General features: G+C 64.2%; 11 protein-coding genes across 11 annotated transcripts; 7 read left to right on the top strand and 4 right to left on the bottom strand.

Moving 5' to 3' along the window:
* Nucleotides 1-385: 385 nt before the first annotated feature.
* On the top strand, nucleotides 386-2,379 carry HETIRDRAFT_458764 (uncharacterized protein; the record flags this gene model as incomplete). The annotated part of the gene is made up of 3 exons (XM_009547411.1): nucleotides 386-506; nucleotides 586-976; nucleotides 1,036-2,379. Coding segments are annotated over exons 2-3 (1,635 nt in total), but the record flags the coding sequence as incomplete, so codon positions are not given.
* HETIRDRAFT_149248 (uncharacterized protein) lies at nucleotides 2,246-3,191 on the top strand. Its single transcript, XM_009547412.1, has 3 exons — nucleotides 2,246-2,399; nucleotides 2,518-2,731; nucleotides 2,792-3,191. Exons 2-3 carry the CDS (start codon nucleotides 2,633-2,635, stop codon nucleotides 3,023-3,025), a joined length of 333 nt encoding a protein of 110 aa, XP_009545707.1. The 5' UTR covers nucleotides 2,246-2,399; nucleotides 2,518-2,632; the 3' UTR covers nucleotides 3,026-3,191.
* Nucleotides 3,192-4,101: 910 nt separating this feature from the next.
* HETIRDRAFT_433932 (uncharacterized protein) lies at nucleotides 4,102-5,488 on the top strand (the record flags this gene model as incomplete). Its single annotated transcript, XM_009547413.1, has 6 exons — nucleotides 4,102-4,196; nucleotides 4,277-4,403; nucleotides 4,462-4,525; nucleotides 4,590-4,778; nucleotides 4,873-5,261; nucleotides 5,332-5,488. The coding sequence occupies 6 exons, from the start codon at nucleotides 4,102-4,104 to the stop codon at nucleotides 5,371-5,373; spliced, it is 906 nt and encodes a 301-aa protein (XP_009545708.1). The 3' UTR covers nucleotides 5,374-5,488.
* A 322-nt stretch (nucleotides 5,489-5,810) lies between these two features.
* HETIRDRAFT_433933 (uncharacterized protein) lies at nucleotides 5,811-7,992 on the bottom strand (the record flags this gene model as incomplete). Its single annotated transcript, XM_009547414.1, has 4 exons — nucleotides 7,956-7,992; nucleotides 7,867-7,891; nucleotides 6,669-7,803; nucleotides 5,811-6,591 (listed from the first exon to the last, which is right to left on the bottom strand). The coding sequence occupies exons 3-4, from the start codon at nucleotides 7,433-7,435 to the stop codon at nucleotides 5,811-5,813; spliced, it is 1,548 nt and encodes a 515-aa protein (XP_009545709.1). The 5' UTR covers nucleotides 7,436-7,803; nucleotides 7,867-7,891; nucleotides 7,956-7,992.
* Nucleotides 7,993-8,228: 236 nt separating this feature from the next.
* Nucleotides 8,229-8,685, top strand: HETIRDRAFT_451038 (uncharacterized protein; the record flags this gene model as incomplete). The annotated part of the gene is made up of 3 exons (XM_009547415.1): nucleotides 8,229-8,324; nucleotides 8,388-8,444; nucleotides 8,518-8,685. The coding sequence occupies 3 exons, from the start codon at nucleotides 8,229-8,231 to the stop codon at nucleotides 8,683-8,685; spliced, it is 321 nt and encodes a 106-aa protein (XP_009545710.1).
* A 232-nt stretch (nucleotides 8,686-8,917) lies between these two features.
* On the bottom strand, nucleotides 8,918-10,012 carry HETIRDRAFT_383528 (uncharacterized protein; the record flags this gene model as incomplete). The annotated part of the gene is made up of 6 exons (XM_009547416.1): nucleotides 9,884-10,012; nucleotides 9,697-9,820; nucleotides 9,491-9,631; nucleotides 9,333-9,372; nucleotides 9,095-9,223; nucleotides 8,918-9,035 (listed from the first exon to the last, which is right to left on the bottom strand). Coding segments are annotated over exons 2-6 (552 nt in total), but the record flags the coding sequence as incomplete, so codon positions are not given.
* Nucleotides 10,013-10,229: 217 nt separating this feature from the next.
* Nucleotides 10,230-11,614, top strand: HETIRDRAFT_240171 (mitochondrial carrier protein; the record flags this gene model as incomplete). The annotated part of the gene is made up of 5 exons (XM_009547417.2): nucleotides 10,230-10,304; nucleotides 10,357-10,435; nucleotides 10,520-10,665; nucleotides 10,750-10,813; nucleotides 10,878-11,614. Coding segments are annotated over 5 exons (1,101 nt in total), but the record flags the coding sequence as incomplete, so codon positions are not given.
* Nucleotides 11,615-11,666: 52 nt separating this feature from the next.
* Nucleotides 11,667-13,227, bottom strand: HETIRDRAFT_433935 (uncharacterized protein). The gene is made up of 2 exons (XM_009547418.1): nucleotides 13,037-13,227; nucleotides 11,667-12,967 (listed from the first exon to the last, which is right to left on the bottom strand). The coding sequence occupies exons 1-2, from the start codon at nucleotides 13,197-13,199 to the stop codon at nucleotides 11,832-11,834; spliced, it is 1,299 nt and encodes a 432-aa protein (XP_009545713.1). The 5' UTR covers nucleotides 13,200-13,227; the 3' UTR covers nucleotides 11,667-11,831.
* Nucleotides 13,228-13,750: 523 nt separating this feature from the next.
* Nucleotides 13,751-14,556, bottom strand: HETIRDRAFT_439796 (uncharacterized protein). Its single transcript, XM_009547419.1, has 5 exons — nucleotides 14,501-14,556; nucleotides 14,381-14,440; nucleotides 14,211-14,323; nucleotides 13,976-14,158; nucleotides 13,751-13,914 (listed from the first exon to the last, which is right to left on the bottom strand). Exons 1-4 carry the CDS (start codon nucleotides 14,517-14,519, stop codon nucleotides 13,979-13,981), a joined length of 372 nt encoding a protein of 123 aa, XP_009545714.1. The 5' UTR covers nucleotides 14,520-14,556; the 3' UTR covers nucleotides 13,751-13,914; nucleotides 13,976-13,978.
* Nucleotides 14,557-14,930: 374 nt separating this feature from the next.
* Nucleotides 14,931-16,286, top strand: HETIRDRAFT_316292 (uncharacterized protein; the record flags this gene model as incomplete). Its single annotated transcript, XM_009547420.1, has 5 exons — nucleotides 14,931-15,062; nucleotides 15,118-15,238; nucleotides 15,292-15,533; nucleotides 15,590-15,681; nucleotides 15,734-16,286. 5 exons carry the CDS (start codon nucleotides 14,931-14,933, stop codon nucleotides 16,284-16,286), a joined length of 1,140 nt encoding a protein of 379 aa, XP_009545715.1.
* Nucleotides 16,287-17,530: 1,244 nt separating this feature from the next.
* Nucleotides 17,531-19,378, top strand: HETIRDRAFT_458772 (uncharacterized protein; the record flags this gene model as incomplete). The annotated part of the gene is made up of 7 exons (XM_009547421.1): nucleotides 17,531-17,633; nucleotides 17,699-18,033; nucleotides 18,115-18,220; nucleotides 18,288-18,441; nucleotides 18,506-18,617; nucleotides 18,692-18,787; nucleotides 18,936-19,378. The coding sequence occupies 7 exons, from the start codon at nucleotides 17,531-17,533 to the stop codon at nucleotides 19,275-19,277; spliced, it is 1,248 nt and encodes a 415-aa protein (XP_009545716.1). The 3' UTR covers nucleotides 19,278-19,378.
* Nucleotides 19,379-19,512: the final 134 nt, after the last annotated feature.

The raw sequence follows: 19,512 nt of genomic DNA on the forward strand, positions 1-19,512 counted from the left end.
ACAGGATCGCGCGTTGCAACCCATAGATCATGGACGAATGTCTGGTGCTTCATTTAATTCAAGTGTGGACCGTGTATTACCCGTATAGTAGTCGTATGTGTAGGGGCTTTGACGTCGGACGCATCGAACGTGGTCTGAGACCTCCCATCGTTTTTGATGGACAAAGATCGGCCGGGGTGCGATTTCGGTTTTGACTACACGTGCATCGCTTGGAGTGTCTGTGCTACCCATGAGCTACACAGAATGCACATTTGACTTTGGTGGCCATCCTGAGAAGAGGCTCCCATTGGCCACCACCATCCCCTTTCGCCGAACGTTCCCACGGTCCGAGGCTCACTCAACTAAATCAAATGCGCTCGTGGCAAATTGAAAGCTCGATGTTCCCCAGACAGATATTCCTGCCATCCTCGGGTCCGTTCATAGCTGATATCTCAGCTGCATTTTGTTGTTACCCGCATACACGGACCAAGAAAGTTTTCTGGAAACGAGCTCCTGTCTTCGAAGACGTACGCATCTGACGTGACTCGTGATCGCAACCCTCGACGCTTGCCTCTGACCTCTCTCGACCCCCAACCATGATCGCAGGAGAACCAAAAACGCATATCAAAGGGGTTCGACAGGCGACGGAACCCCAGACGCGTCAGCGCCCTCAGAGCAGCGGCCCGCGTCACCCGACACGAGCGACATGGACACCGGATCGTCAGCAAGTGTCATGAAGGGGGACGAAGCACGCGACGATCCGATGCAAGAGGGCCAAAAAGGGGATGCCCCGCTTCGCCATCGCGAGAAATGGAGGCGCTGCGAGGCCGAGCGTGCAGCACAGCGCGAGGCGGAGGGCGCACCTCACAGCGTGTCTGTCACAGACCCTGTCCCCGCCCCTCATCCCGACGCCGCACCATCCACAGACGTAGTCATGGAGGACATTCCGGGTCTTTCCAGGTCCACAGTGACAGATGCAGAGATGAGCGCACAGCCGGTACGTGTCCGTGCTGCCAGTTCCGTGGTCCCGACCTGTCAATGCGTCTCTGTTCTCAGTTAATGTGGGAGGGTGACGGCCGATCGGCGCGGCCGTCCAATCTCGAGCCTGGGGAGGTCGAAGAGGCCGAGGAGAAAAGCGTGCCGCTGTGGTTGGGGCGAGGGCATCCAGATCTCCCACCCGGGGAGGGGCAGGCCCCGTCCCGCCTTCCATCGCTGGATGTAGGCTACTTGCGCAGCGCGCAGGCCGGGCAGGTATCGCTGATGGACGCCTGCAGGGACCAGCTCGGGGCTCTGCTGACCATGAGCGTCACGGCCGCAGACTCAGAGAGGCGAGCACAAGGACATCACGTGGCCGCAGAAGACGTGAAGGAGAGGGTGGCGGGGCTGCTCACTGACGATCTTTGTTGCGACTTTCTGCAGCAGGCGATGGAGGCCGTGAAACAGCTCGCCGAGCGCAATCGCGAGCGCGCACGGCGGTGGAGGGAGCAGTATCAGCGGCGGGAATACACGTCGCTGGCCAAACGCGCGCAGGGCGTTGATCAGAGCGCGGCGCCGGAGGAGGCGCGGAAGCGGTCGCGCCATTCAGTCGATCCCCCGAGCGCTGTTGGGATCGGGGACGGCGAGATGATTGCCATAGAACCTATCGCTCGGAATCTGATCCCGAATCCTAGTACGTTCAGGCGTCGAGCGTCAACCCCCAAGGCGCCAAAGGCGATGCGCGCCAAGGCACAAGTAGCAGCCGTGGACACATTCCTCACGACCCTCTCTTCCGAGCCTGACGCGAAGCCATCCAGCGATCCGCATCCGCAGCGCGCACGGGCAGGTGTGGAAAACGCACAGATGGATCAGTCGAACCAGACTGCTCATCGCAGCTCCGCAGTCGTTCCTTCAACTGCGCGGTCACCTCCCTCCTCTCCATGCACGACGGATCTCCCTACCGTATCAAATACAAGCGTCCATAGCAGTCCACACACAGAGGACCCAAATGATAACATCAACCAGGCGGGATCTGATACTGATCGCGGCGTTGGCATTCCATGGAAGACGTTCATGAAGCCGGAACAATCCCCAGTGGAATCAGTGATGCCTACAGTAACGCAGACTGAATATAGATACCAGTCAAACAACTCCGACAACGCTAGCGCAGCCTTGCCAGACGCTCACGCTCAGTATATAACTATGCAGTCTCCTGCGCAGGACTCAGGTGCATCCCCACTTCCGACTATGGGTGTACCTGTATACACTCTCCCGCCATCTCCGCCGCCGCCACCTCTCCCCCTCCCTCCGCGATCTACGGTTCCCGGGCTTTGGTCTGTCCTGGTTGGAAAGCCATCGGCGGACAGTTTGGAGAGCACATTCAATGTCGATCCCGATACGGCAGCGGCCACACAGCAGTGGCAGGTGCGCCGGGAGCAATTCAAGTAAGGCGCCCATGCCTTGCTCCTGTGTGTCCAAACACAGCTGACAGCTTCCTGATCTGTTTTACTGTGATCACAATGATACCGCCTCGTGTGCGAACTCGCGTTTCACGTTCTTCAGCGCTACGGAAGAGCACGTTGCGGTGCATCTGCTGTGCCTCCCGCTCAGCGAGGTGAACGCTTTAAACCAGCGGCTGGTTACTGCGCCCGCGTCGGCGGCAGCCGTCGCGCACGATATGTGGACGATGCAGACGAGGTGGCCCGAGCAGCGCCCGCTCATGATCCAGCTCCACCCTGATGAGCCGGACGAGTTTACTTGGTGGCCAACAGACCTGGTACGTATGATCTACCGTGCTGCTGATCCTAATTAATCGTCCGGTACCGCGTCGTCACAGACTCCTGACACCCCACTTGACATCACCGCGTCGATACGAGCGGGCGAGAACAGGCTACGCATCGTCCAGCTTGACGGCATGTCGGACTGCGTGTTTGTGCTGCATGCTGGATATCCGGACGAACAGCAGATCAAGGCGGTGGCTGATCATCGAAGGAGAGATGTAGAGTGGAACCAGATGGTTGTGCGGATGAGCCTGCGGTCGGGAACGATTGTGTTTCCAAATGCGTTGTGATAGGAAGGTGTGTCCGTTCGTGTGACTGCTGTAGGCCCTCGAGACGTACTGCGCTCCCTCGGTGTAGCCAACATCCTGTATCATTCTCTTGACGAGAGCTGGAACTCTCGTTGTAATATCGTAGATCAATACCATAGAATTATACCCTTTGGGTGCCTCTCGTTCCAAGTTGACTGATCGTCCTCGTATTTTCAGCGTTGGGGTCCGAGATGGCTCATTTCCTCTCGTTGTTTTCCTTGAATTTTAGAGGCAACTGTTGCGTAACCTCCATGCCATCGCTCCGTGCTGGATTAATTACACATGAGTATGAAAGATATACGGCACGAGGCCTCGATATGATGCCAACGACACAAGGTCTGTCATAGATTATAGCCTCCGTTGCCAATTTGAATTGTGATACTTACAAGGCCGACACTCCAGTGCATCTCTTCTGCCCCAACAGCCCACGATGCATGTCTAAAAACATGCCACGTCGCGTCGATGCACGCGGCTGCAACGAGTCGCAATCTGCGCGACGGCGCAGCCCTTGTCCCTATCACGCCGCTGAGCACTCGGGCCGCGCTGAGCTTTTCAGGCATATCGTTCGGAAGCGCTCAGCGCAAATCTAGACTGGGCGATCCCCGCGCTGCGACCCAGGACGGCTGGTGGGTTCCATTCGTGTGTCGTTAGTTTACTAGCGGAACAAGGCGATCTCCATGCGCGAGGATCGAGGCGCAGCGCTCGTTCAAGGTGTGGGTGCTCATTGGTCCGCTGTATCAAGATTGCCCCGCGGTCGCGACGGCTGGCTTCAGCCATGTTATAGCGAACGTAGCGAGCCGTTTGCAGTTCCAGAAATCGCTGGTCCTCTCCACACCGCCTGAGCATCTGGATCTCCGACGAACACACTGGGCGCCTGCACAGTACATGCATACCGTAAGCTGGCTCGCGTATGTAAACACTGGACCCACATCGTGCCCGGCATTTCCCATAGGATTGCCGCTCAGCAACACGAGGCAGCTCAGCGCCCGTGGCACACTCAGCCTGCACCACCGCGCCCGGTCCACGACCACACCGTCCCCAACTACCTACAGCTCCCCATGTCGTTCGCTGGCTACGCTTCGCTGGGCCTCAAGAGCATCTTGGTCACCTTTGATGGCCCCGTGGCAATCGTGACCATCAACCGTCCTCAGGAGTGCGTCGCCGTGCCTTTGCATCGCCGTGCGACGCAGCCTCACGAAGCGGCATCCTGCGCGGCTGCTCGTTCACCCTCAGGAGAAACACCTTCGGAGGAACTCTGCCAGACGAGCTGGTCAAGGTCTTCGACCTCTTCGACCGCGATGACCGCGTCCGCGTGGTCATCCTGACAGCAGATCCCACGGCGCCGGCATACTGCTCAGGCGTAAGCACCGGGCCAGCTCGACCAGAGCGTAGTTCACCACATCATTGAATATCATCAGGCGGACATCTCGTCAGGCTGGGGCGGCCTGTTCACGGAGGAGAGCCTGAAAGAGGGCCCACACGGTCCGTCCGAATCGCATAAGAAGCACCACGCAGCGCGTACTGAGGCAGCCGGGCTCTATTCAAGCCCACAGAGACAGCGGGGGCATCGTCGCCATGGCCATCTTCCGCTGCAGGAAGATCACCATCGCCGCCGTGAACGGGCACGCCGTCGGCGTCGGTGTCACAGGCCTCCAGCTCCCCTTCGACTTTCGCTTCGCATGGGAAGACGCGAAGCTCGCGCTCCCCTTCGTCCGCAGAGGCATCACCCCCGAAGGTCCGTCCTCGTCCCCCCTCCCGCCCGCACTCACCCCCACACGCCCGCGGCTCACCGCCCGCCCGCCCGCCGGCCTGCCGCCGTACCCGCCCAGCCACCTCGACGTACCTCCTCCCGCATCTCGTCGGACACGCACACGCGACCGCGCTCCTCCTCACCGGCGGAACCTCCACGCCCAAATCGCCGCACCTCGCGGGGCTGTACCACGCCGTGCTCCCCGCGCGCGCGCACGTGCTCCCCGCCGCGCTCGCGTTCGCGCAGGAGCTCGCCGCCAACACCTCGCAGCCCGCCGTCGCGTGCACCAAGGCCCTCCTGTGGCGCGGCGCGCGCAGCATCGAGGCGCAGCACCTCCTCGACTCGCGCGCGCTGCGCGAGCTCGCGGTCGGGCGCGACGCCGCGGAGGGCGCGCGCGCGTTCAAGGAGCGCCGCGCGCCGCGGTTCGGCGAGACGCTGTCGCAGAGCGTGGCTTCGTGGATGCCGTGGGTGAGCCCGCGTCGCGCGCTTGGGCTGCTGTTTTTGGGGGCGCTGACTTTTTTTTTGCGCCGCGTGGTAGTGGAGAGAGGTGGACGTCAGGCACCGCTTGGCGAAGCTGTGAGGGGCGTGGTCGTGGGCCTCGGGTGAGTATGCGGTGTGGGTGTCATTACGCAGGCGTTGTATCCGTACGTCCTGACTGTTGTAACCGGTATGCGTCTGCCTTTCCGAGTCCTCGTCTAAAATCGCGGAGAGAAAAGAAAATCAAACTACCACGCGTTGAAGGCCTATTCCTGAGCCCACTAAGAGATCCACCCAGAACACGACACGAGCGCACGCACGCAGTCGCGATTCACACCCGAGATATCGTATAGCAAACAAAAACTGTGTCGATACTAGTAATACGAAGCACCACTGTTACACGGCGGGAGATAACCCCAGACGAAATCAAGACCCAGGAAGAGACGGACGGACGGACGGACGGACGGGGGGTATCACTGACTGGCGCTCCCCCACACGACGACGCGGACTACACACAGAGAGAGAGAGACACGCGCGGGCTCACCGGCCCTTCCCCGGCGTCGTCGCGCGCCGCGGCGTCCCAGGCGGCTTCCGTGGCGTCGGCGGCGGCACGCCCGTCAGCCGGCGCTCCTGCACCACGCCGCCCTCCGCCGCGCTGTGCGCGCGCCGCACCTCGCGCACGGCGCGGCGCGCGGCGTCGCCGACCTTGCCCAGCGGGCGCAGCGCGTCGATGCGCGAGAGCGCGCGGAGGAGGTCCTGCGGGTCCGTCGGGGCGGCGGCTGCGCCCGCCGCGCGCGCGCGAGAGAGGCTGGACGGGAGGTACGAGGAGAGGGCGGGGGCGCCGCGCGGGGCGGGGGCGGGGGCGGCGTGCGAGCGGGCGTGGAGGGCGAGGCTGAGGAGGGCAAAGTGGCGGTCGAGCTCTGTTTCTGCGACGCGCGTCATGCGCGCGGACGAGTCGACGAGGGAGCGCAGTTGGTCGATCTGGAAAGCGGAGGCGGGCGGGTCAGCAGGTGCGCGGGGAGACGGGGGGGCGTGCGGACGTGCCTTGTACGGCAGGCGCGCCGCGTCGAGGAGCGCCGGGCTCGGAGCCTTGGCGTCCTCGGACAAGATGGTGCGCGCGAGGTCGAGCCCGGCGCTGCCGCGGAAGCCGGCGGGCAGGTCGGACTCGGCGGGCGCCCACTCCTCCCAGTCGTGCGTGGCGCGCTGCTTTCCCTTGGCGCGCCGCGACTGCGCGCGCTTCTCGAGCTCGGCGAGCCCGGTGGCGTGGTACGCGTTGTAGAACTGCGTCGTCTCGGCCCACGCCTCCTCCTCGTGCTCCAGTCTGAACCCGCCCGCGCACAGGAGAAAGATCGATCTGAGCACCGTCGACGAGCGCGCGACAGTGGGTGGCACACGCACCGTGCAAGCTCCGCCGTGAACGTGACCATGCGCGTCCTATTTTTCGCGTTCTGCTCGTTCTCGACGGGCGGCGCGCCCGCGGCGCTCGGGCTCGCGTGGCTGAACACGTTCGTGTCGACGCGCCTCTCCGCGACCATCTTCACCGCGTCCTCCATCACGCGCCTGAGCAGCGCCTGGCCGCCCGCCGGAAGTGGCGGCGGTGGCGGCGGCGGCGGCGGCGGCGGCGGGGGTGGATCCTTGCCCGAGCCGTTCGTCTGGTGTTTCGAGGACGACGCGGCGCCGGCCAACGCGGCGCCTCTCTGCGTCGCGCGCGAGGCGCACCAGATGAGCAGCTGTCGCGCGCGCTCCGACTCGGGCAGATCGCAGTCGATATGCTTGTACAAGCTCGCATCGCCGACCGACGAGTGCGGGACCGCTACCGAACCACCGACGGCACCGCCAGCACCGCGCGCACCCGGACCTCCCTCGTCAGCCACGCCGCGCTCGGGAAACCAGCGCGGAAAGTGCTCACTGATGACGCCTGCGCTGCCGAAGGTGCTGCTCGCGCGCTTGCCCCGCATGCTCAGCGAGCTCTTCCGCCGTTGGCCCGGGGTCGCCGGGTCGGGCTGCTGCGACGGGGGCTGCGGTGGCGGTGGCGGGGGCGGGCCCTGGCGCATCGCGCGGTTCTTTTCGATCTGGGGCGTCTCGCGGGGCTCGAGGGGCACGGTCGTGTCGACTGCGTTGCGGGGCGCGCGCGCGTTGGGTTTCGCGGGGGGGCCGAATTTCATGGGAGCGGCGGCGGCGGCGGCGGGGGTGGGCGCGCGGGACTGGCGCTGGAGATCGGTGGTCTCTGACTGCACGATGCGCAAGTCGGCGTCGCGCGGGGGGGCATCGCGGCGTGTGTGCGTCCCTTGTGCGGCGGCGGCCTTGAATTTCTTCGAGGGGGGGTTGGAGGGGGCGGCGGGGGGATGCGCGTGGGAGGTGGCAGGGGCTGGTGCGGGTGCGGGTGCGGGTGCGGGTGCGGGTGCGGGTGCGGGGTCGGAGGGGGGCGTGGTGGAGGATGCGGGGATGGGGGGCTGGGAGGACGGGGGAGGGCGCGCGGGGGGTGCGGCGCGGACGATGACGAGGCCGCCTGGCTGCTCTTCGCCGTTGAGCACTGTGCGGGCGCGGGGGCGGGGGTCAGCGATGGGAGCGAGCGAGCGAGGGGACAAACGCGCACGTTTCCGCTTGTTGGACGCGACGGCCTGTGCGGATCGGAGCGGCGGAGTCAGCATGGGCGGGAGGAGGCGGCGGGAGCGGTGGACTGACGTCTTTCTTGAGTCTTTTGGCGGCCAGCGTCAGCGGGTTGGGGTCGTCGGGGGCCTTGCGTTTCGGTGCGGGCTGCGAGGGGCTCATGGGCCGGGGCGGGCGGCGCGTGCACGGGCGAGTGCGGGCGGTGGATAGCGTGTCGCCGGTGTCCAGGGGCTGCGCGCGGGCGGGGCGGCGTCGATGGCGGGTCAGCGCGGTCGTGGGGGCGTGTGTTCAAGCAGTCAACGAGCGGACTCTCAATCCCGTTCCCACACTCCCCCAGCCGTCGCCACCATGTCCACCTCCCGTGCCCAGCAGGAAGACACCCTCGAGGCGCAGAACGACCAGCGCCTCGACGACCTCCACTCCAAGATCAGGACTCTGCGTGCGGTGCGTCGTGCCCGCTCCACGCGATGTGGCTCCGCCCCGCGCGGCACTGATCGCCCATAGCAGGTCACCACCGACATCCACGACGACGTCGAGCGCCAGAACCTCTTCCTCGACGACACCGTGCGTTGCCGTGCCACCCCGCTTCCCTGTACGTTTCCTCACGCCTCCTCACGCCTCCCCACCGTCGCCGCAGCGGGACACGTTCACGTCCTTCGGCTCCAGTCTCTCCGCCTCCGCCAGCCGCATGTCCCACGCCGTGTCCCCGCGCGCCGCCACCGCCCTCAGCGTCGCCGCCTACCTCCTCGGCTTCCTCCTCGGCGCCTGGTTCGTCGGCCGCATCATCAGCTGGTGGAGCGCCTGAGCGCACCTATGCGCAGGCGGTGAGTTGCCCCCGCATCCCTCGGTCGCGCATCGGTTCACATTTCTGCAGGTATTTATCGGCTTGTAGTATCTTATTGGAATGGACACTGTACATGCACGATCGTCGGCTTTCACTCAGTGCTACGCTATCGCAACGCGATAGGTAACCATGCAATTCGTCCAAGCACTGTCCACCGCGCGCTTCACCTGCCCCTCCCCGAGAGCGGCACAGAACACAGCGCGCCCCGCTCCACGGCGTCGTGCTCGGCGGTGTCGTACTCGATCCCCAGATCCTCAGCGAGCTCCCTCGCGTCTTGCGGAGTCAGCGCGTCCGAGACCAGCGCCCAGAACCTAGCGAGAGCCCGAACGTCAGCCGGCGAGCGCGACCCGCATGCGGACGCGGCACGTACGTGGCGAACACCCTTTTCCGCGCCGCCCACTCGCTCCGCCACCTAACCCAGTCCGCGTCGAGCCGCGCGAGCTCGTCGGCGGAGACGAGCGGCGTGCCAGCGCGCAGCGGCGCCAGGCGCGCGCGCAGGCTCGCGACCTGCGGGGAATGTCAGCCGGCGCGCTCAACGGCGGGATGCGTGCGCGCGCGTGCGTGCGTGCGTGCGTGCCTTTGCCTCGGCGTCGGCGAGCTGGGTCGACAGCTCGTCGTCGGTGGGCGCGCTGCGGATCTTCGCGAGCCCTGGTGCCGTTCCCGACGGGGCGCGTCAGCGACTGTATGCTAACTACCGCTCGAACGTGGATATATGCGCGCGCGCATGCACGCATGCACGCACGCACGCACGCACGCACGCACGCACCGGCGGACAGGGTCTTGAGTTGCGCGGCGAGCGCCTTGTTGGCGTCCTCGAGCGCGCCGCAGTCGGCCTCTAGCGCGGCGAGTTTGGAGCTCGGGACGGCGTCGACGCTGTCTTGGTTCGCGACGAAGAACGTCGTTTTGCCTGTCAGCACGCGGGCGCGGGCGCGGGCGGTCAGCAACCAGCTCGCGCGTGTGCGATTCGCTGACCGTAGGCTTTCTGCTTCACGGCGCCCTTGTCCGCGAGCGCGAGCAGGATCTTCTGCGTTGCGGTCTTGGGGACTGCGCCTTTGAGGTTGGCGGAGACGTCGACGGCGCCGAAGGGGCGGTTCATCTGTGCGGGCGGGGAGAATGAGTGGTTGGACGGTCGTGTGTCCGGGGCTCGCGCGCGGCTTACTCGTTTGATGTATTCGAGCACGCGGTCTTCCGCTGGGGCGGGGCGGGGCGTGAGATGCGTGCGACGTGCGTGCGCGTGCGCGTGGCTGGGTGTATGCGTACCTTCTTGGCCCTTGAGGGGCTTGACGTCTGGTTTTGGTTTGGATGCCATGGTGTGAGCGAGTGCACGCGTGAGTGAGAGCAAGGAAGACGCGCCGACGCGGGGGAGCACGTGAATGCGACGGCGCACGCGGGAAACCGGAAGAAGCGGGCGGGGTCCGAGGGATGCTCTGCGCCCACATGACCGCCCGCGTCCCCGCGTCCCCCATCCCGCTCGAATGACTCCCAATGCCGCCGCGAAACAGCCCGCTGCCCCTGCTGCGAGGAGAGACCTCGCCCACTTCGTTCGCTCGGGCATCGCGGGCGGCGTCGCGGGCTGCGTCGTGCGTCTCTCTCTCTCTCTTTGTGTGTGTGCCCGTGTGACGTGCGACGCAGGCCAAGACGGTCGTCGCCCCGCTCGACAGAGTCAAGATCCTCTTCCAGGCCTCCAACCCCGACTTTCAGAAATACGCAGGTGCGTCCCCGCCACATCCCATCCCATCTCCCGCCCCTCGCCCCATCTTTGCGCCTCGCAGGGCCGCTCACGCGCGTCCCTAAGGCTCCTGGAGCGGCGCCTTCCGCGCCGGCGCGCAGATCTACGCCGACACGGGCGTGCGCGGGCTCCTCCAGGGCCACTCCGCGACCCTCCTCCGCGTCTTCCCCTACGCCGCCGTCAAATTCGTCGCCTACGACCAAGTGCACGAGGTCCGTCCGTCCGTCCGTCCACCACCTCACCCCGCCCCGCCCCGCCCCCCACCCGACTGAGACTGAGCCCGCCCGCGCACACAGGCCCTGATGCCCACCCCCGCGCACGAGACAAACGCGCGCCGCTTCGCCGCCGGCGCCATATCGGGTGCGTCGCGCGCCCGCGCTCGTGTGCTGCTGACCCCCGCTGAGCTGAGCCGCGCGCTACCAAGGCACCATCTCCGTCTTCTTCACCTACCCCCTCGAGCTCATCCGCGTCCGCATGGCCTTCCAAACGCGCGCCGCACCCGCCGCCGCCTCCGCCTCCGCCTCCTCTCTCACCTCCGCCCTCGTGCCCCCACACCCACACCCACATCCGCATCCGCATCCACACCCCCCCGCGCGCCCACCGCCACGCCCGTCGTTCCTCGGCGCCGCGCGCCAGATCTACCGCGAGGGCAACCCCGCGCCGGGTGCGCGCGCGGGCGCGGGCACGAGCGCGGCCTTCCACCGCTTCCCGCTGCTCAAGTTCTACCGCGGGTTCACCGTCAGCATCGCCGGCATGGTCCCGTACGCCGGCACCGCCTTCCTCACCTGGGGCTTCCTCCGCGCGCAGCTCCTCCCCGCGCGCCCCGCCGCCAGCAGCGGCGGCGGCGGCGGCGGCGGCGGCGATTCCACGGGCTCGCCGCGGGGCACGCCGCTCGCGGACCTCGGGATCGGCGCGCTCGCGGGCGGGATCGCGCAGACGGCGTCGTACCCGTTCGAGGTCGTGCGCCGCCGCATGCAGGTCGGCGGCCTGACGCGCCCGGAGCGGTGGCTGCGCTGGGGCGAGACCGCGCGCGCGGTGTGGGCGCGCGGCGGGTGGCGCGGGTTCTATGTCGGGCTCGGCGTCGGGTACTTGAAGATCGTGCCGATGAATGCGGTCAGCTTTGCGGTGTGGCAGGGGATGAAGCGGTGGTTGGAGGTGTGAGGCGCGGCGCGCGGCGCGGCGCGTGGTGCGTGGGTGTGTTCATTGTAGATTTACGGCGCACGGTCATTGGATTTATAAAGCACGGGCGGGGCTAGAGTACAATTAATCGAGACAGGGGGGGTATGCTATGCGTATGGATAGGGATACAGCAAGCGACAGCAGCGTGTGCACATTCGTCGTGTACGATTTTCTCCTCGCGTCGCGCGCATCGCGCGCATCACGACGCCCCGACGCCCGCGAGCACCGCGAACACCTCGTCCTGCCGCTCCCTGAACGCGCGCAGCCGCGTCAGGCCAAGCGCGAGGCCGTTGACGCGGTTCGCAAACGCGACCGCGCGCCCCTCGACGCTGCGCCTCCCGCTCGCGCTCCCGCCCGTGCCCGCGCCCCCTTCCCCCTCCCCCTCGCCATGGCGGCGGCCCTCGCACGCCCCGACGCCGCGCTCCAGCATCGCGCGCACGCGCTCAAGCCGCGGCGGCGGCACTTCCTCCCCGCGCGCCGCGCGCCTCAGCGCCTCCTCCGTATCCGCCTCCTCCGCCTCCGTCGCCTGCGCGCCGATAGCCGCGAGCTCGCGCATGAACGGGCGGAGCTCGGCGGGGCACGCGGCGGGCGCGAGGGTGCGGCCGAGGACGCCGCGGACGGCGCCGGAGGGGGTGAGGCGGGTCGTGGCGACTGCGAGGACGGCGAGGGCGACGCTGCCGAAGTAGGCGCGGGGGGGGTCGGTGGGGAGGAGGGCGTGGAGGGAGGGGGTGCGTTCGAGGACGTCGGCGAGGGCTGCGTAGAGGGTTTCGCGGATGAGCTCGATGGCGGGGGCGGGGGCGGGGGCGGAGGCGGGGGAGAGGGAGGGCGTGCGTGCGGGCGTGGGCGGGTGCGTGGAGGAGCGGGGGGAGATGGGTTCCTTGGGGGACTGGGGGATGCTGAACGTCGAGGACGTGGGCGAGGGCGAGTACACGGGCGGGGGCACGAAGGACGCCTTGAGCGACAGGCCGCCGGAGCCGGTGTCGATCGCGGCCTGGAGGTCTGTCGCGTAGCGGTCCTGGAAGGAGCGGCGCTGGCTGATCTCGATGGCGACGGCGCGGAGGTCGGCGGCGATGCGGTTGAGGGCGGGGTGGAGGAGGGTGGAGAGGGGCTCGAGGTTGCAGACGATGCGGGCGAGGTCGTGCTGGTGCTCTGGGGTGAGGGCCTGGATGTCGGGCACGGCGGAGGACCAGATGTGGAGGAAGGAGAGGAAGGGGCGCGGGCAGTTGGCCTCGGAGAGGTCGAGCTGGGGCGCGGACTTGTTGATGCGCGGGAGAGGGACGGAGGGCGGGCGCGTCGTGCAGCGCAGCGCGGCGAAGTACAGACACAGCGCGGGCCCTGTCGAGCACCGGCACCAGCATCAGCGGACGGCCCCAGGGCACGGCACGGACGCGGGGACACACTCGCCTGTGATCATGAGATCACCCTCGGCACTGCTGAGCATCTCGACGTCGAGCAGACGCTCGGCTTTGGCCTGGGTGAGCGAGGACTTGAGGTAGCTGTGGAAGGCATCCTGGACGTAGTGTTCTGCGAGGCGGCCGTGCGGGTCGTAGACGAGGGAGGAGGTCATTGCGGGGCGCGAGCCTCGAGGGACTGCGTGAGCGCTATAAGGGGCGCTGCGCCGGAGCCGGGTCGGCGCCGTGCGTGTGCTGCACACACAGCCACGGCGGGACACTGCCAGGGCCCATCTCACTCCATGGTGGACGGGTATCTACAGTAATTACTGCACGCTTGAACGTTCTGCGTGTGTCCGCTCGACGTCCCCTGGGAGACGTCAAGCTTGAGACGGTCTGCAGCACAGCGACCTGCAGCGACGCGCCGCGGCGATTGACCTCGTGTCGCAGACCGTGAAGCAGTACCCGGGTGTCCCAGCCCGTGCACCCCTCTGCGTTCAGCCGAAGACGTTGAGGATATCACTGTTCATCGCATGTTCATCGGAATTCTCTCGAGGTCTCGATGCGCTCCGGGGATCAAGCTCGCCTGCACGGAGGCCATCCGCAATTCGTTCGGCGTCCATCTCACACGGGTGCCATCGAAAGGAGTCAAGCCGAGCCGAGGTGTTGGTCCCAACAAGTATTTTCGTCTACTTGCAACACAATGTGGAGGGCGCTATCCACGACGGACAAGAAATGGCAACGATATGCCACATTAAACCGAATAGAGGCACAGTAGTACTATACATACATTTAACCCCGCGAGGGAACGTCGACACCGGAATAAAAACGCATACATAGAGGGGGCAGCACAGACACACAGTCCGCCGACGATCCAAGATGAGAACAAGCCTGAGCACGGATTCAAGCTAGATGAGCATACACACATCACGGAGAGAGCGAATGCACAGACAGCTCAGTCGTCGCTGCTCGGCTCTACTTGTGGGCCTTCGGCCTCCTCCTCTCGCTCCTCCTGCTCCTCCTCCTCTTCCACTACCTTTTTCTTCTTCGGGGCTTTGGTCGCCTTTGGCTTTCTTGGCTTGGGCTCCTTGCCTCTGTTGGGGTTTTCGGGCGCGTCTTTCCACATGCTCCCGATCTAATGGACCGGTCGGAAAAATGGCCGCGGTTGTAGGGACAGAACAACGCACCTGCGCCATCGCCTCCTTGACGGACTTGCCCTGGTTCGCCTCCAACCAAGGCTTCATGTTGGCTTGCACGAACAAGTTGTATGCAGACGGAGCCCGCTTGGGCTTGGTGCCGGCTGTTCATAAATATGAGCGGTGACGCACGCACGCAGAGGAGCACCGTGAACGCTTACGCTCCGACGAGCGAGTGCTTTTGGCGTTGGAACGGCGCGTTGCCGCTTTGGTGGTCGTTTCTGCAATAGGAGCGCAAAAAATGAGAACGGGCCAATAAAATGCTGCGGGACGATGCGAACCGGAGGCGGTCTTTGCCATTGCGATAGAGTACACGAGACGGGATAGTAGGGAGAGGAGGACGTGGCAGGATAAAAGGGGGACCGACGGCGGAAGGGGAGTTACTTATACATGCTAGACGCGTCGGAGTTGGAACAGACGCGTTCAACAAACAACGCGTGGCGGGGCAGGCACGTGAGAGGGGCGGGGGTGGTCCGTGCACTGTCACGGCAGGGGGCGTGGTGTGACGTCGACAAAAATAGAACGGTGGCGCGCAGGCCGGGGAGTGCCGAGGGGGAGTAGCGACGGACTATTTAGGGTAGACGCTGTCGCCAACGCCCTTTTCTCCCATCCTCCCTCCTCGCTCATCATTCAGCCCGCGCCTTCCACGACGCACGCGTTCTTCTCTCCCACTACCCTTTCCGCTTTCGATACATCGTCTCTTTGACCGCCATGGTCCACTACGCTCTTTCCGCTCTTTTGGCCGTCGCCTCCTCGACCTACGTCGTTGCCCAGTCCGCAACCGAACAGCAGTTCCCTGACACGCCCCTCGCGAACAAGCACTTCTCTTACCCCACGCAGATCGTACGCACCTTCTCAACTCGCCGTATTTTTCCTCGTCGTTTGACACCCTTCGCAGCCCTACAAGTCGGACACGGACAGCTTTGGCCGTGGTACCCAGTTTGGCTACAACCTGTGCAACTCCACCACCGAGGGTGCCAGCTCCTTGTGCCAGACGTCCTTTGTCAACCATCTCGATGGTGAGTCATTCGGTCGCCGTCCTCGACTCGGCGCTTATGATTCGTACCGTCAGACTTCTGCCTGTGGTCTCCCGCGAGCCCCAACTCCACGATCGCCGACACTGAGGGCGAGGAAGTTGCATGGTGCACGAAGAAGGGTCACGGCACGCGTTTAATGCCTGCCGGAACCCTCCAGGGTGTTCAGTACCTCAAGACCCCCGACTACATCCTGATCGCTGGTTTCATCGACCAGACCAAGATCAACATCCAGGATGGCGATTACGGAGGTGAGCTCGACCCCCACGGTCAGGATCTCGTACGTCTATTTTATTTTTGAGTCCGAATAACACGCGTTGATGGGACGTGTGACAGCGTGGCAATCCTCTCGGAGGCCTCTTGTATTCTAACGTGTTCGAGACCAACAATGACAACAACACGTACACGCAGGTCATTGAGTGGACAAAGTACGTCGCGTTATGATCGCCGGGGATATCTTGTTTACCGGGTCTCTCTCAGCTTCATGGGTGGCAACGCTTTCTGTATCAAGGCCTGTGATCCCGCTGGAGCCAACGCTGCCTCTTACTGCCAGCACATCTACGACCGTATCGGTTGCTCATACAATGCGCCCAACAACGCTCAGAACGGCACCTTCGAGGTTTGCGACAGCGACAACATGATGTTCCCCGGGCAGTACGTTGAGAACGGTGTCACCATGACCTACACTCAACCCCCCGAGTCTCTTGGTGCTATCACCACCATGCCCTACACCGCCTCCATTCCTGCTTCCTCCAACTGCCGGACGTTCCAGTCGGCGGATCTCTACACTGACCTCGCTGCCGTCACTGCTTCGGCTGCGTCCAGTGCCGCCACTGCGACCGCGACCGCGAGCGGCAAGTCCGGCTCGTCCGCATCTGCTAGCAAGGGTTCCTCTGCCTCTGGCACTGCCAGCCGCTCGGGATCTGCTTCGTCGGCAACCGTCACTGGTGCTTCCAGCGGCGCGTCCTCGATGGGTGTCTCCCTCGTGGCCGGCATCGTTGGTGTTGCCTTCTCCGTCGTCGCACTCGCATAAACTCGCGGTGGAGACGGTTTTGGGACGTTTTACGACGGTCATGTGATGCTCGGGTGACGTTATTGGAATTCGCAGTCCGGAATTGTTGAGGGTTGTAACTAGGCGGTGGTTCGAGATGGAGTGTCCCGACGATGACGAGCCGAGCACTTTTTGATACCAGACGATCGAGTTACCCCGTCACGATATCGGAAACCCTTTACTACTACTATTATCTTACTTGCTACTATCGCTTCGTATTGGACTTTCGACAGACACGACGGACTTGGTTTCCTTGCGTGCTTGATTTGCTTGATGCGAGATTAAGTACATATCCTTCTTTGATCGAGGCAGAGCGTTGACGTCTATGAATAGGACTGCCTATGCATGTTCTAGGATCTGGCACGCGATAGCCTACCGCAAGAACCGTGAAAATATACCTTGGCAGTGATCGACGCGTCGACGATCTTTTCGTGCGTCTACAGGCGTCGTGTCAGTGCTTGACTATTTGTTACGCACGCTCTTGCTTGACTATGCATTTGTCGAATCTATGTTATCCACTCCACGTAAGTAAGCTTCCTGCATATTTTCGAGTTGCGTTTTGTTGGAGACGAACTTCACGCGATTGCACGCACACACACATCATGATGCATGATGCATGATGCCTTGTTCGATGCCTATCAGGTATGTCCAGTTCATGGTAAATATAGCCATCGCACGGCTGTGCCCTCGACGTCCGCTCCGCCTCAGGCTCGAGCCAACTATTGTCCTGGCGCCACTATCTGGAATGCATGATGGCGCAGGGAGATTGCTGTGTTCCTGATGGTTCTGATGTTGATAGCTTGATACGCTTATTCGCTGCGTATTGAAGGGGCCGGTTGCTGTGTTCTGATGTTGACATTCTCGTCCACTGCGTACTAAAGGGGGTGGCTGCTGCGCGCCGATGGTGATCCACTCATGAAGGCGCTCCTGTAGGCTCCCAAACGGGTCTGGTAGCACTGGCCTTCGGGGACGCTGGGCGTCGCTTCGCGCGCTGATTGATCTCGAAACTCCATCGGGCACGACATAGAGTCTGCGCGGGGCTATCTGTTTTCTCTGCGCTGCTTTTTATCCAGCAAACTGTGATCTGAAATGGTGGAGGGTATACATAGCCGCATGGTTATGTTTTAGAACGTCAAAACAGCTTCCGGACCCCCGCGCTCTCTCCCCTCTGAGTGTCCCGTCTCATACTCTGCTCTGCTTCCATCTGGAATCTTGAACGGCGGACGATGTCTTCGACCGATATAGATGCGGATGCTCTTCTGCTGCAGTACCTCGGCGAGGACTTCGTCGCGGGCGCTGTCTCCCTCGTCTTTGAGAGCCTTTTATACGGTATGCTGCCAGCCCACGACGATCTAACACGCCGCGGCTGGGCCTTACCATCGGTTGATTTACAGGCGCATACCTCGTGCTAATATGCTTTTCGACCCTCTATCTGTCTGTGGCCTCGCGTGTCCCTCGTCTGAGCTCACGGATCACTGACATGGCGGCTTCTTTCTATTTCAGCTGGCGGGGACCGAAGAACGCGCACACGGTCGCGCTGCTCGCCGTGACGCTCCTCATGTTCGCGATGTCCTCCACGCTGCTGTCGATGGACATCGTGAACCTCATACTGACCATCCGCGGCACGACCATCGCGCATCTCGGGTACTCGCTCCAGGACAAGGCGGACATGACCGACGACTCGTTGATCCCCTTCTTCTGGGTCGAGAACGGCATATTCCCGTTTGAGGTGCGCGACGTGCGGGGGATGCTGCGTGCTGTGTCTGTGCTGACTTGTGTGACGGCTCGGGGCGGCGGCGGCGGTGGATAGTTCGCGCTCGGGGACGGCGTCGTTGTCTGGAGAGCGTGGGCGCTGTGGAAGGACAGCAACCGCAAAGCGCTGATCGCGCCGCTCGTGCTCCTAGCGGGCTCTCTAGGTAAGCACACCGTCCCATCTACCGCAGACGCGCGACCGACCGCCGACCACCGACCGACGCGGCACAGGGACGTCCGTGGCCTACGTCGGCTGCACCGCGCGCAACGGCTTCCCGCACCCGGACGCGAACCCGCCGGGGTGCAACGACCTCTACCTGGCGAGCCTCTGCGCGTCGATGGCGACGAACGCGGCGGCCACGGTGCTCATCGCGTGGAGAGCGTGGTATGCCACGTCTCGCGGTTCTCAGCGGCCGGCCAGTGCTGACGCCAGTTTGGATCGCGGGTAGGATGCATAGGCGGTATTTGAAGGAGATGCTCGGCGCGTCGACGGGGAAGACGAGGGTGCAGAAGGTCCTCGTGCTCCTCGTCGAGTCGGGCGCGATCTACCTCGCCGTCTGGGTGAGCCCCGCCCTGCCCCGCCCCGCCTCGCAGTTAGATAGCCCGCCGACGGCGCCACTCACGCGCCAGGGCAGATATCCCAGATATACAACTTCTTCCCGATCGCGATCGCGCGCGGCGCGGCATACGACGCCGACCTCACCGTCACGTCCGCCTGCAACCAGATCGTGGTGAGCACCTTACCTTACCATACCATACCATATCTTACCTTACTGCACCGCACCAAACCGCCCGCACCGCACCGCACCAAACCGCCCGCACCGCACCACACCAAACCGCCCGCACCGCACCATACCGCTCACCCGTCTTCCCACGCAGGGTATATACCCCACGCTCGTCATCGTCCTCGTCAGTCTCCAGCGCACGACGTGGGACTCCCCCGGCGCGTCGCGCCAGCGCCACACGCACACGCACGCGCACACGCACACGCACACCGGCATGCAGTTCGCCGCCGCCCCCACGCCCGCGAGTGCGGTCGACACGAGCACCGATACCGTGCTCAGCCGCGGCGGCGGGGCGGGGCGGCGGGACGCCGTGCATCCTGTTTCTGGGCCGTTCAAGGCGCAGGCGGCGGGGGACAGGGAGAGCGACGAGAGCGGGGAGATCTGCGGCGACGCCGCGGAGGAGGAGGGGGGAAAGAAGGCGGGCACCGTGGTATGAACGGTTCGTGTCCATCGGCGAACAGGAGGCGTGTATATCTATACGGACGTTCATATGCGAATGCTACGAGGCTCTACGAGAGTCCTCGATTTTCGGGCACCGGGGTGTGGACGGGCGTCTTGAGCGGGGCCGTGCAACAACAGGAAGTCTAGCTCATGTATATAACTTTGTAAATAGACCGCGGGATCTGGCCACGCTGCGCTGCCAACTGGGCGCTACGAGCGCCTATCATACG

Source organism: Heterobasidion irregulare (assembly GCF_000320585.1).
Source record: "Heterobasidion irregulare TC 32-1 unplaced genomic scaffold scaffold_04, whole genome shotgun sequence".
Lineage (NCBI taxonomy): Eukaryota > Fungi > Basidiomycota > Agaricomycetes > Russulales > Bondarzewiaceae > Heterobasidion > Heterobasidion irregulare.

Coding starts and splice junctions, on each gene's coding strand:
- HETIRDRAFT_149248 (XM_009547412.1), top strand. CDS start 2,633: ATGTGGACGATGCAGACGAGGTGGCCCGAGCAGCGCCCGCTCATGATC. Junction 2,732..2,791: donor CTTGGTGGCCAACAGACCTG/GTACGTATGATC, acceptor GCGTCGTCACAG/ACTCCTGACACCCCACTTGA.
- HETIRDRAFT_433935 (XM_009547418.1), bottom strand. CDS start 13,199: ATGACCTCCTCCCTCGTCTACGACCCGCACGGCCGCCTCGCAGAACAC. Junction 12,968..13,036: donor GGGTGATCTCATGATCACAG/GCGAGTGTGTCC, acceptor GGTGCTCGACAG/GGCCCGCGCTGTGTCTGTAC.
- HETIRDRAFT_439796 (XM_009547419.1), bottom strand. Junction 14,324..14,380: donor AAGCACTCGCTCGTCGGAGC/GTAAGCGTTCAC, acceptor ATTTATGAACAG/CCGGCACCAAGCCCAAGCGG. Junction 14,159..14,210: donor TCAAGGAGGCGATGGCGCAG/GTGCGTTGTTCT, acceptor CCGGTCCATTAG/ATCGGGAGCATGTGGAAAGA.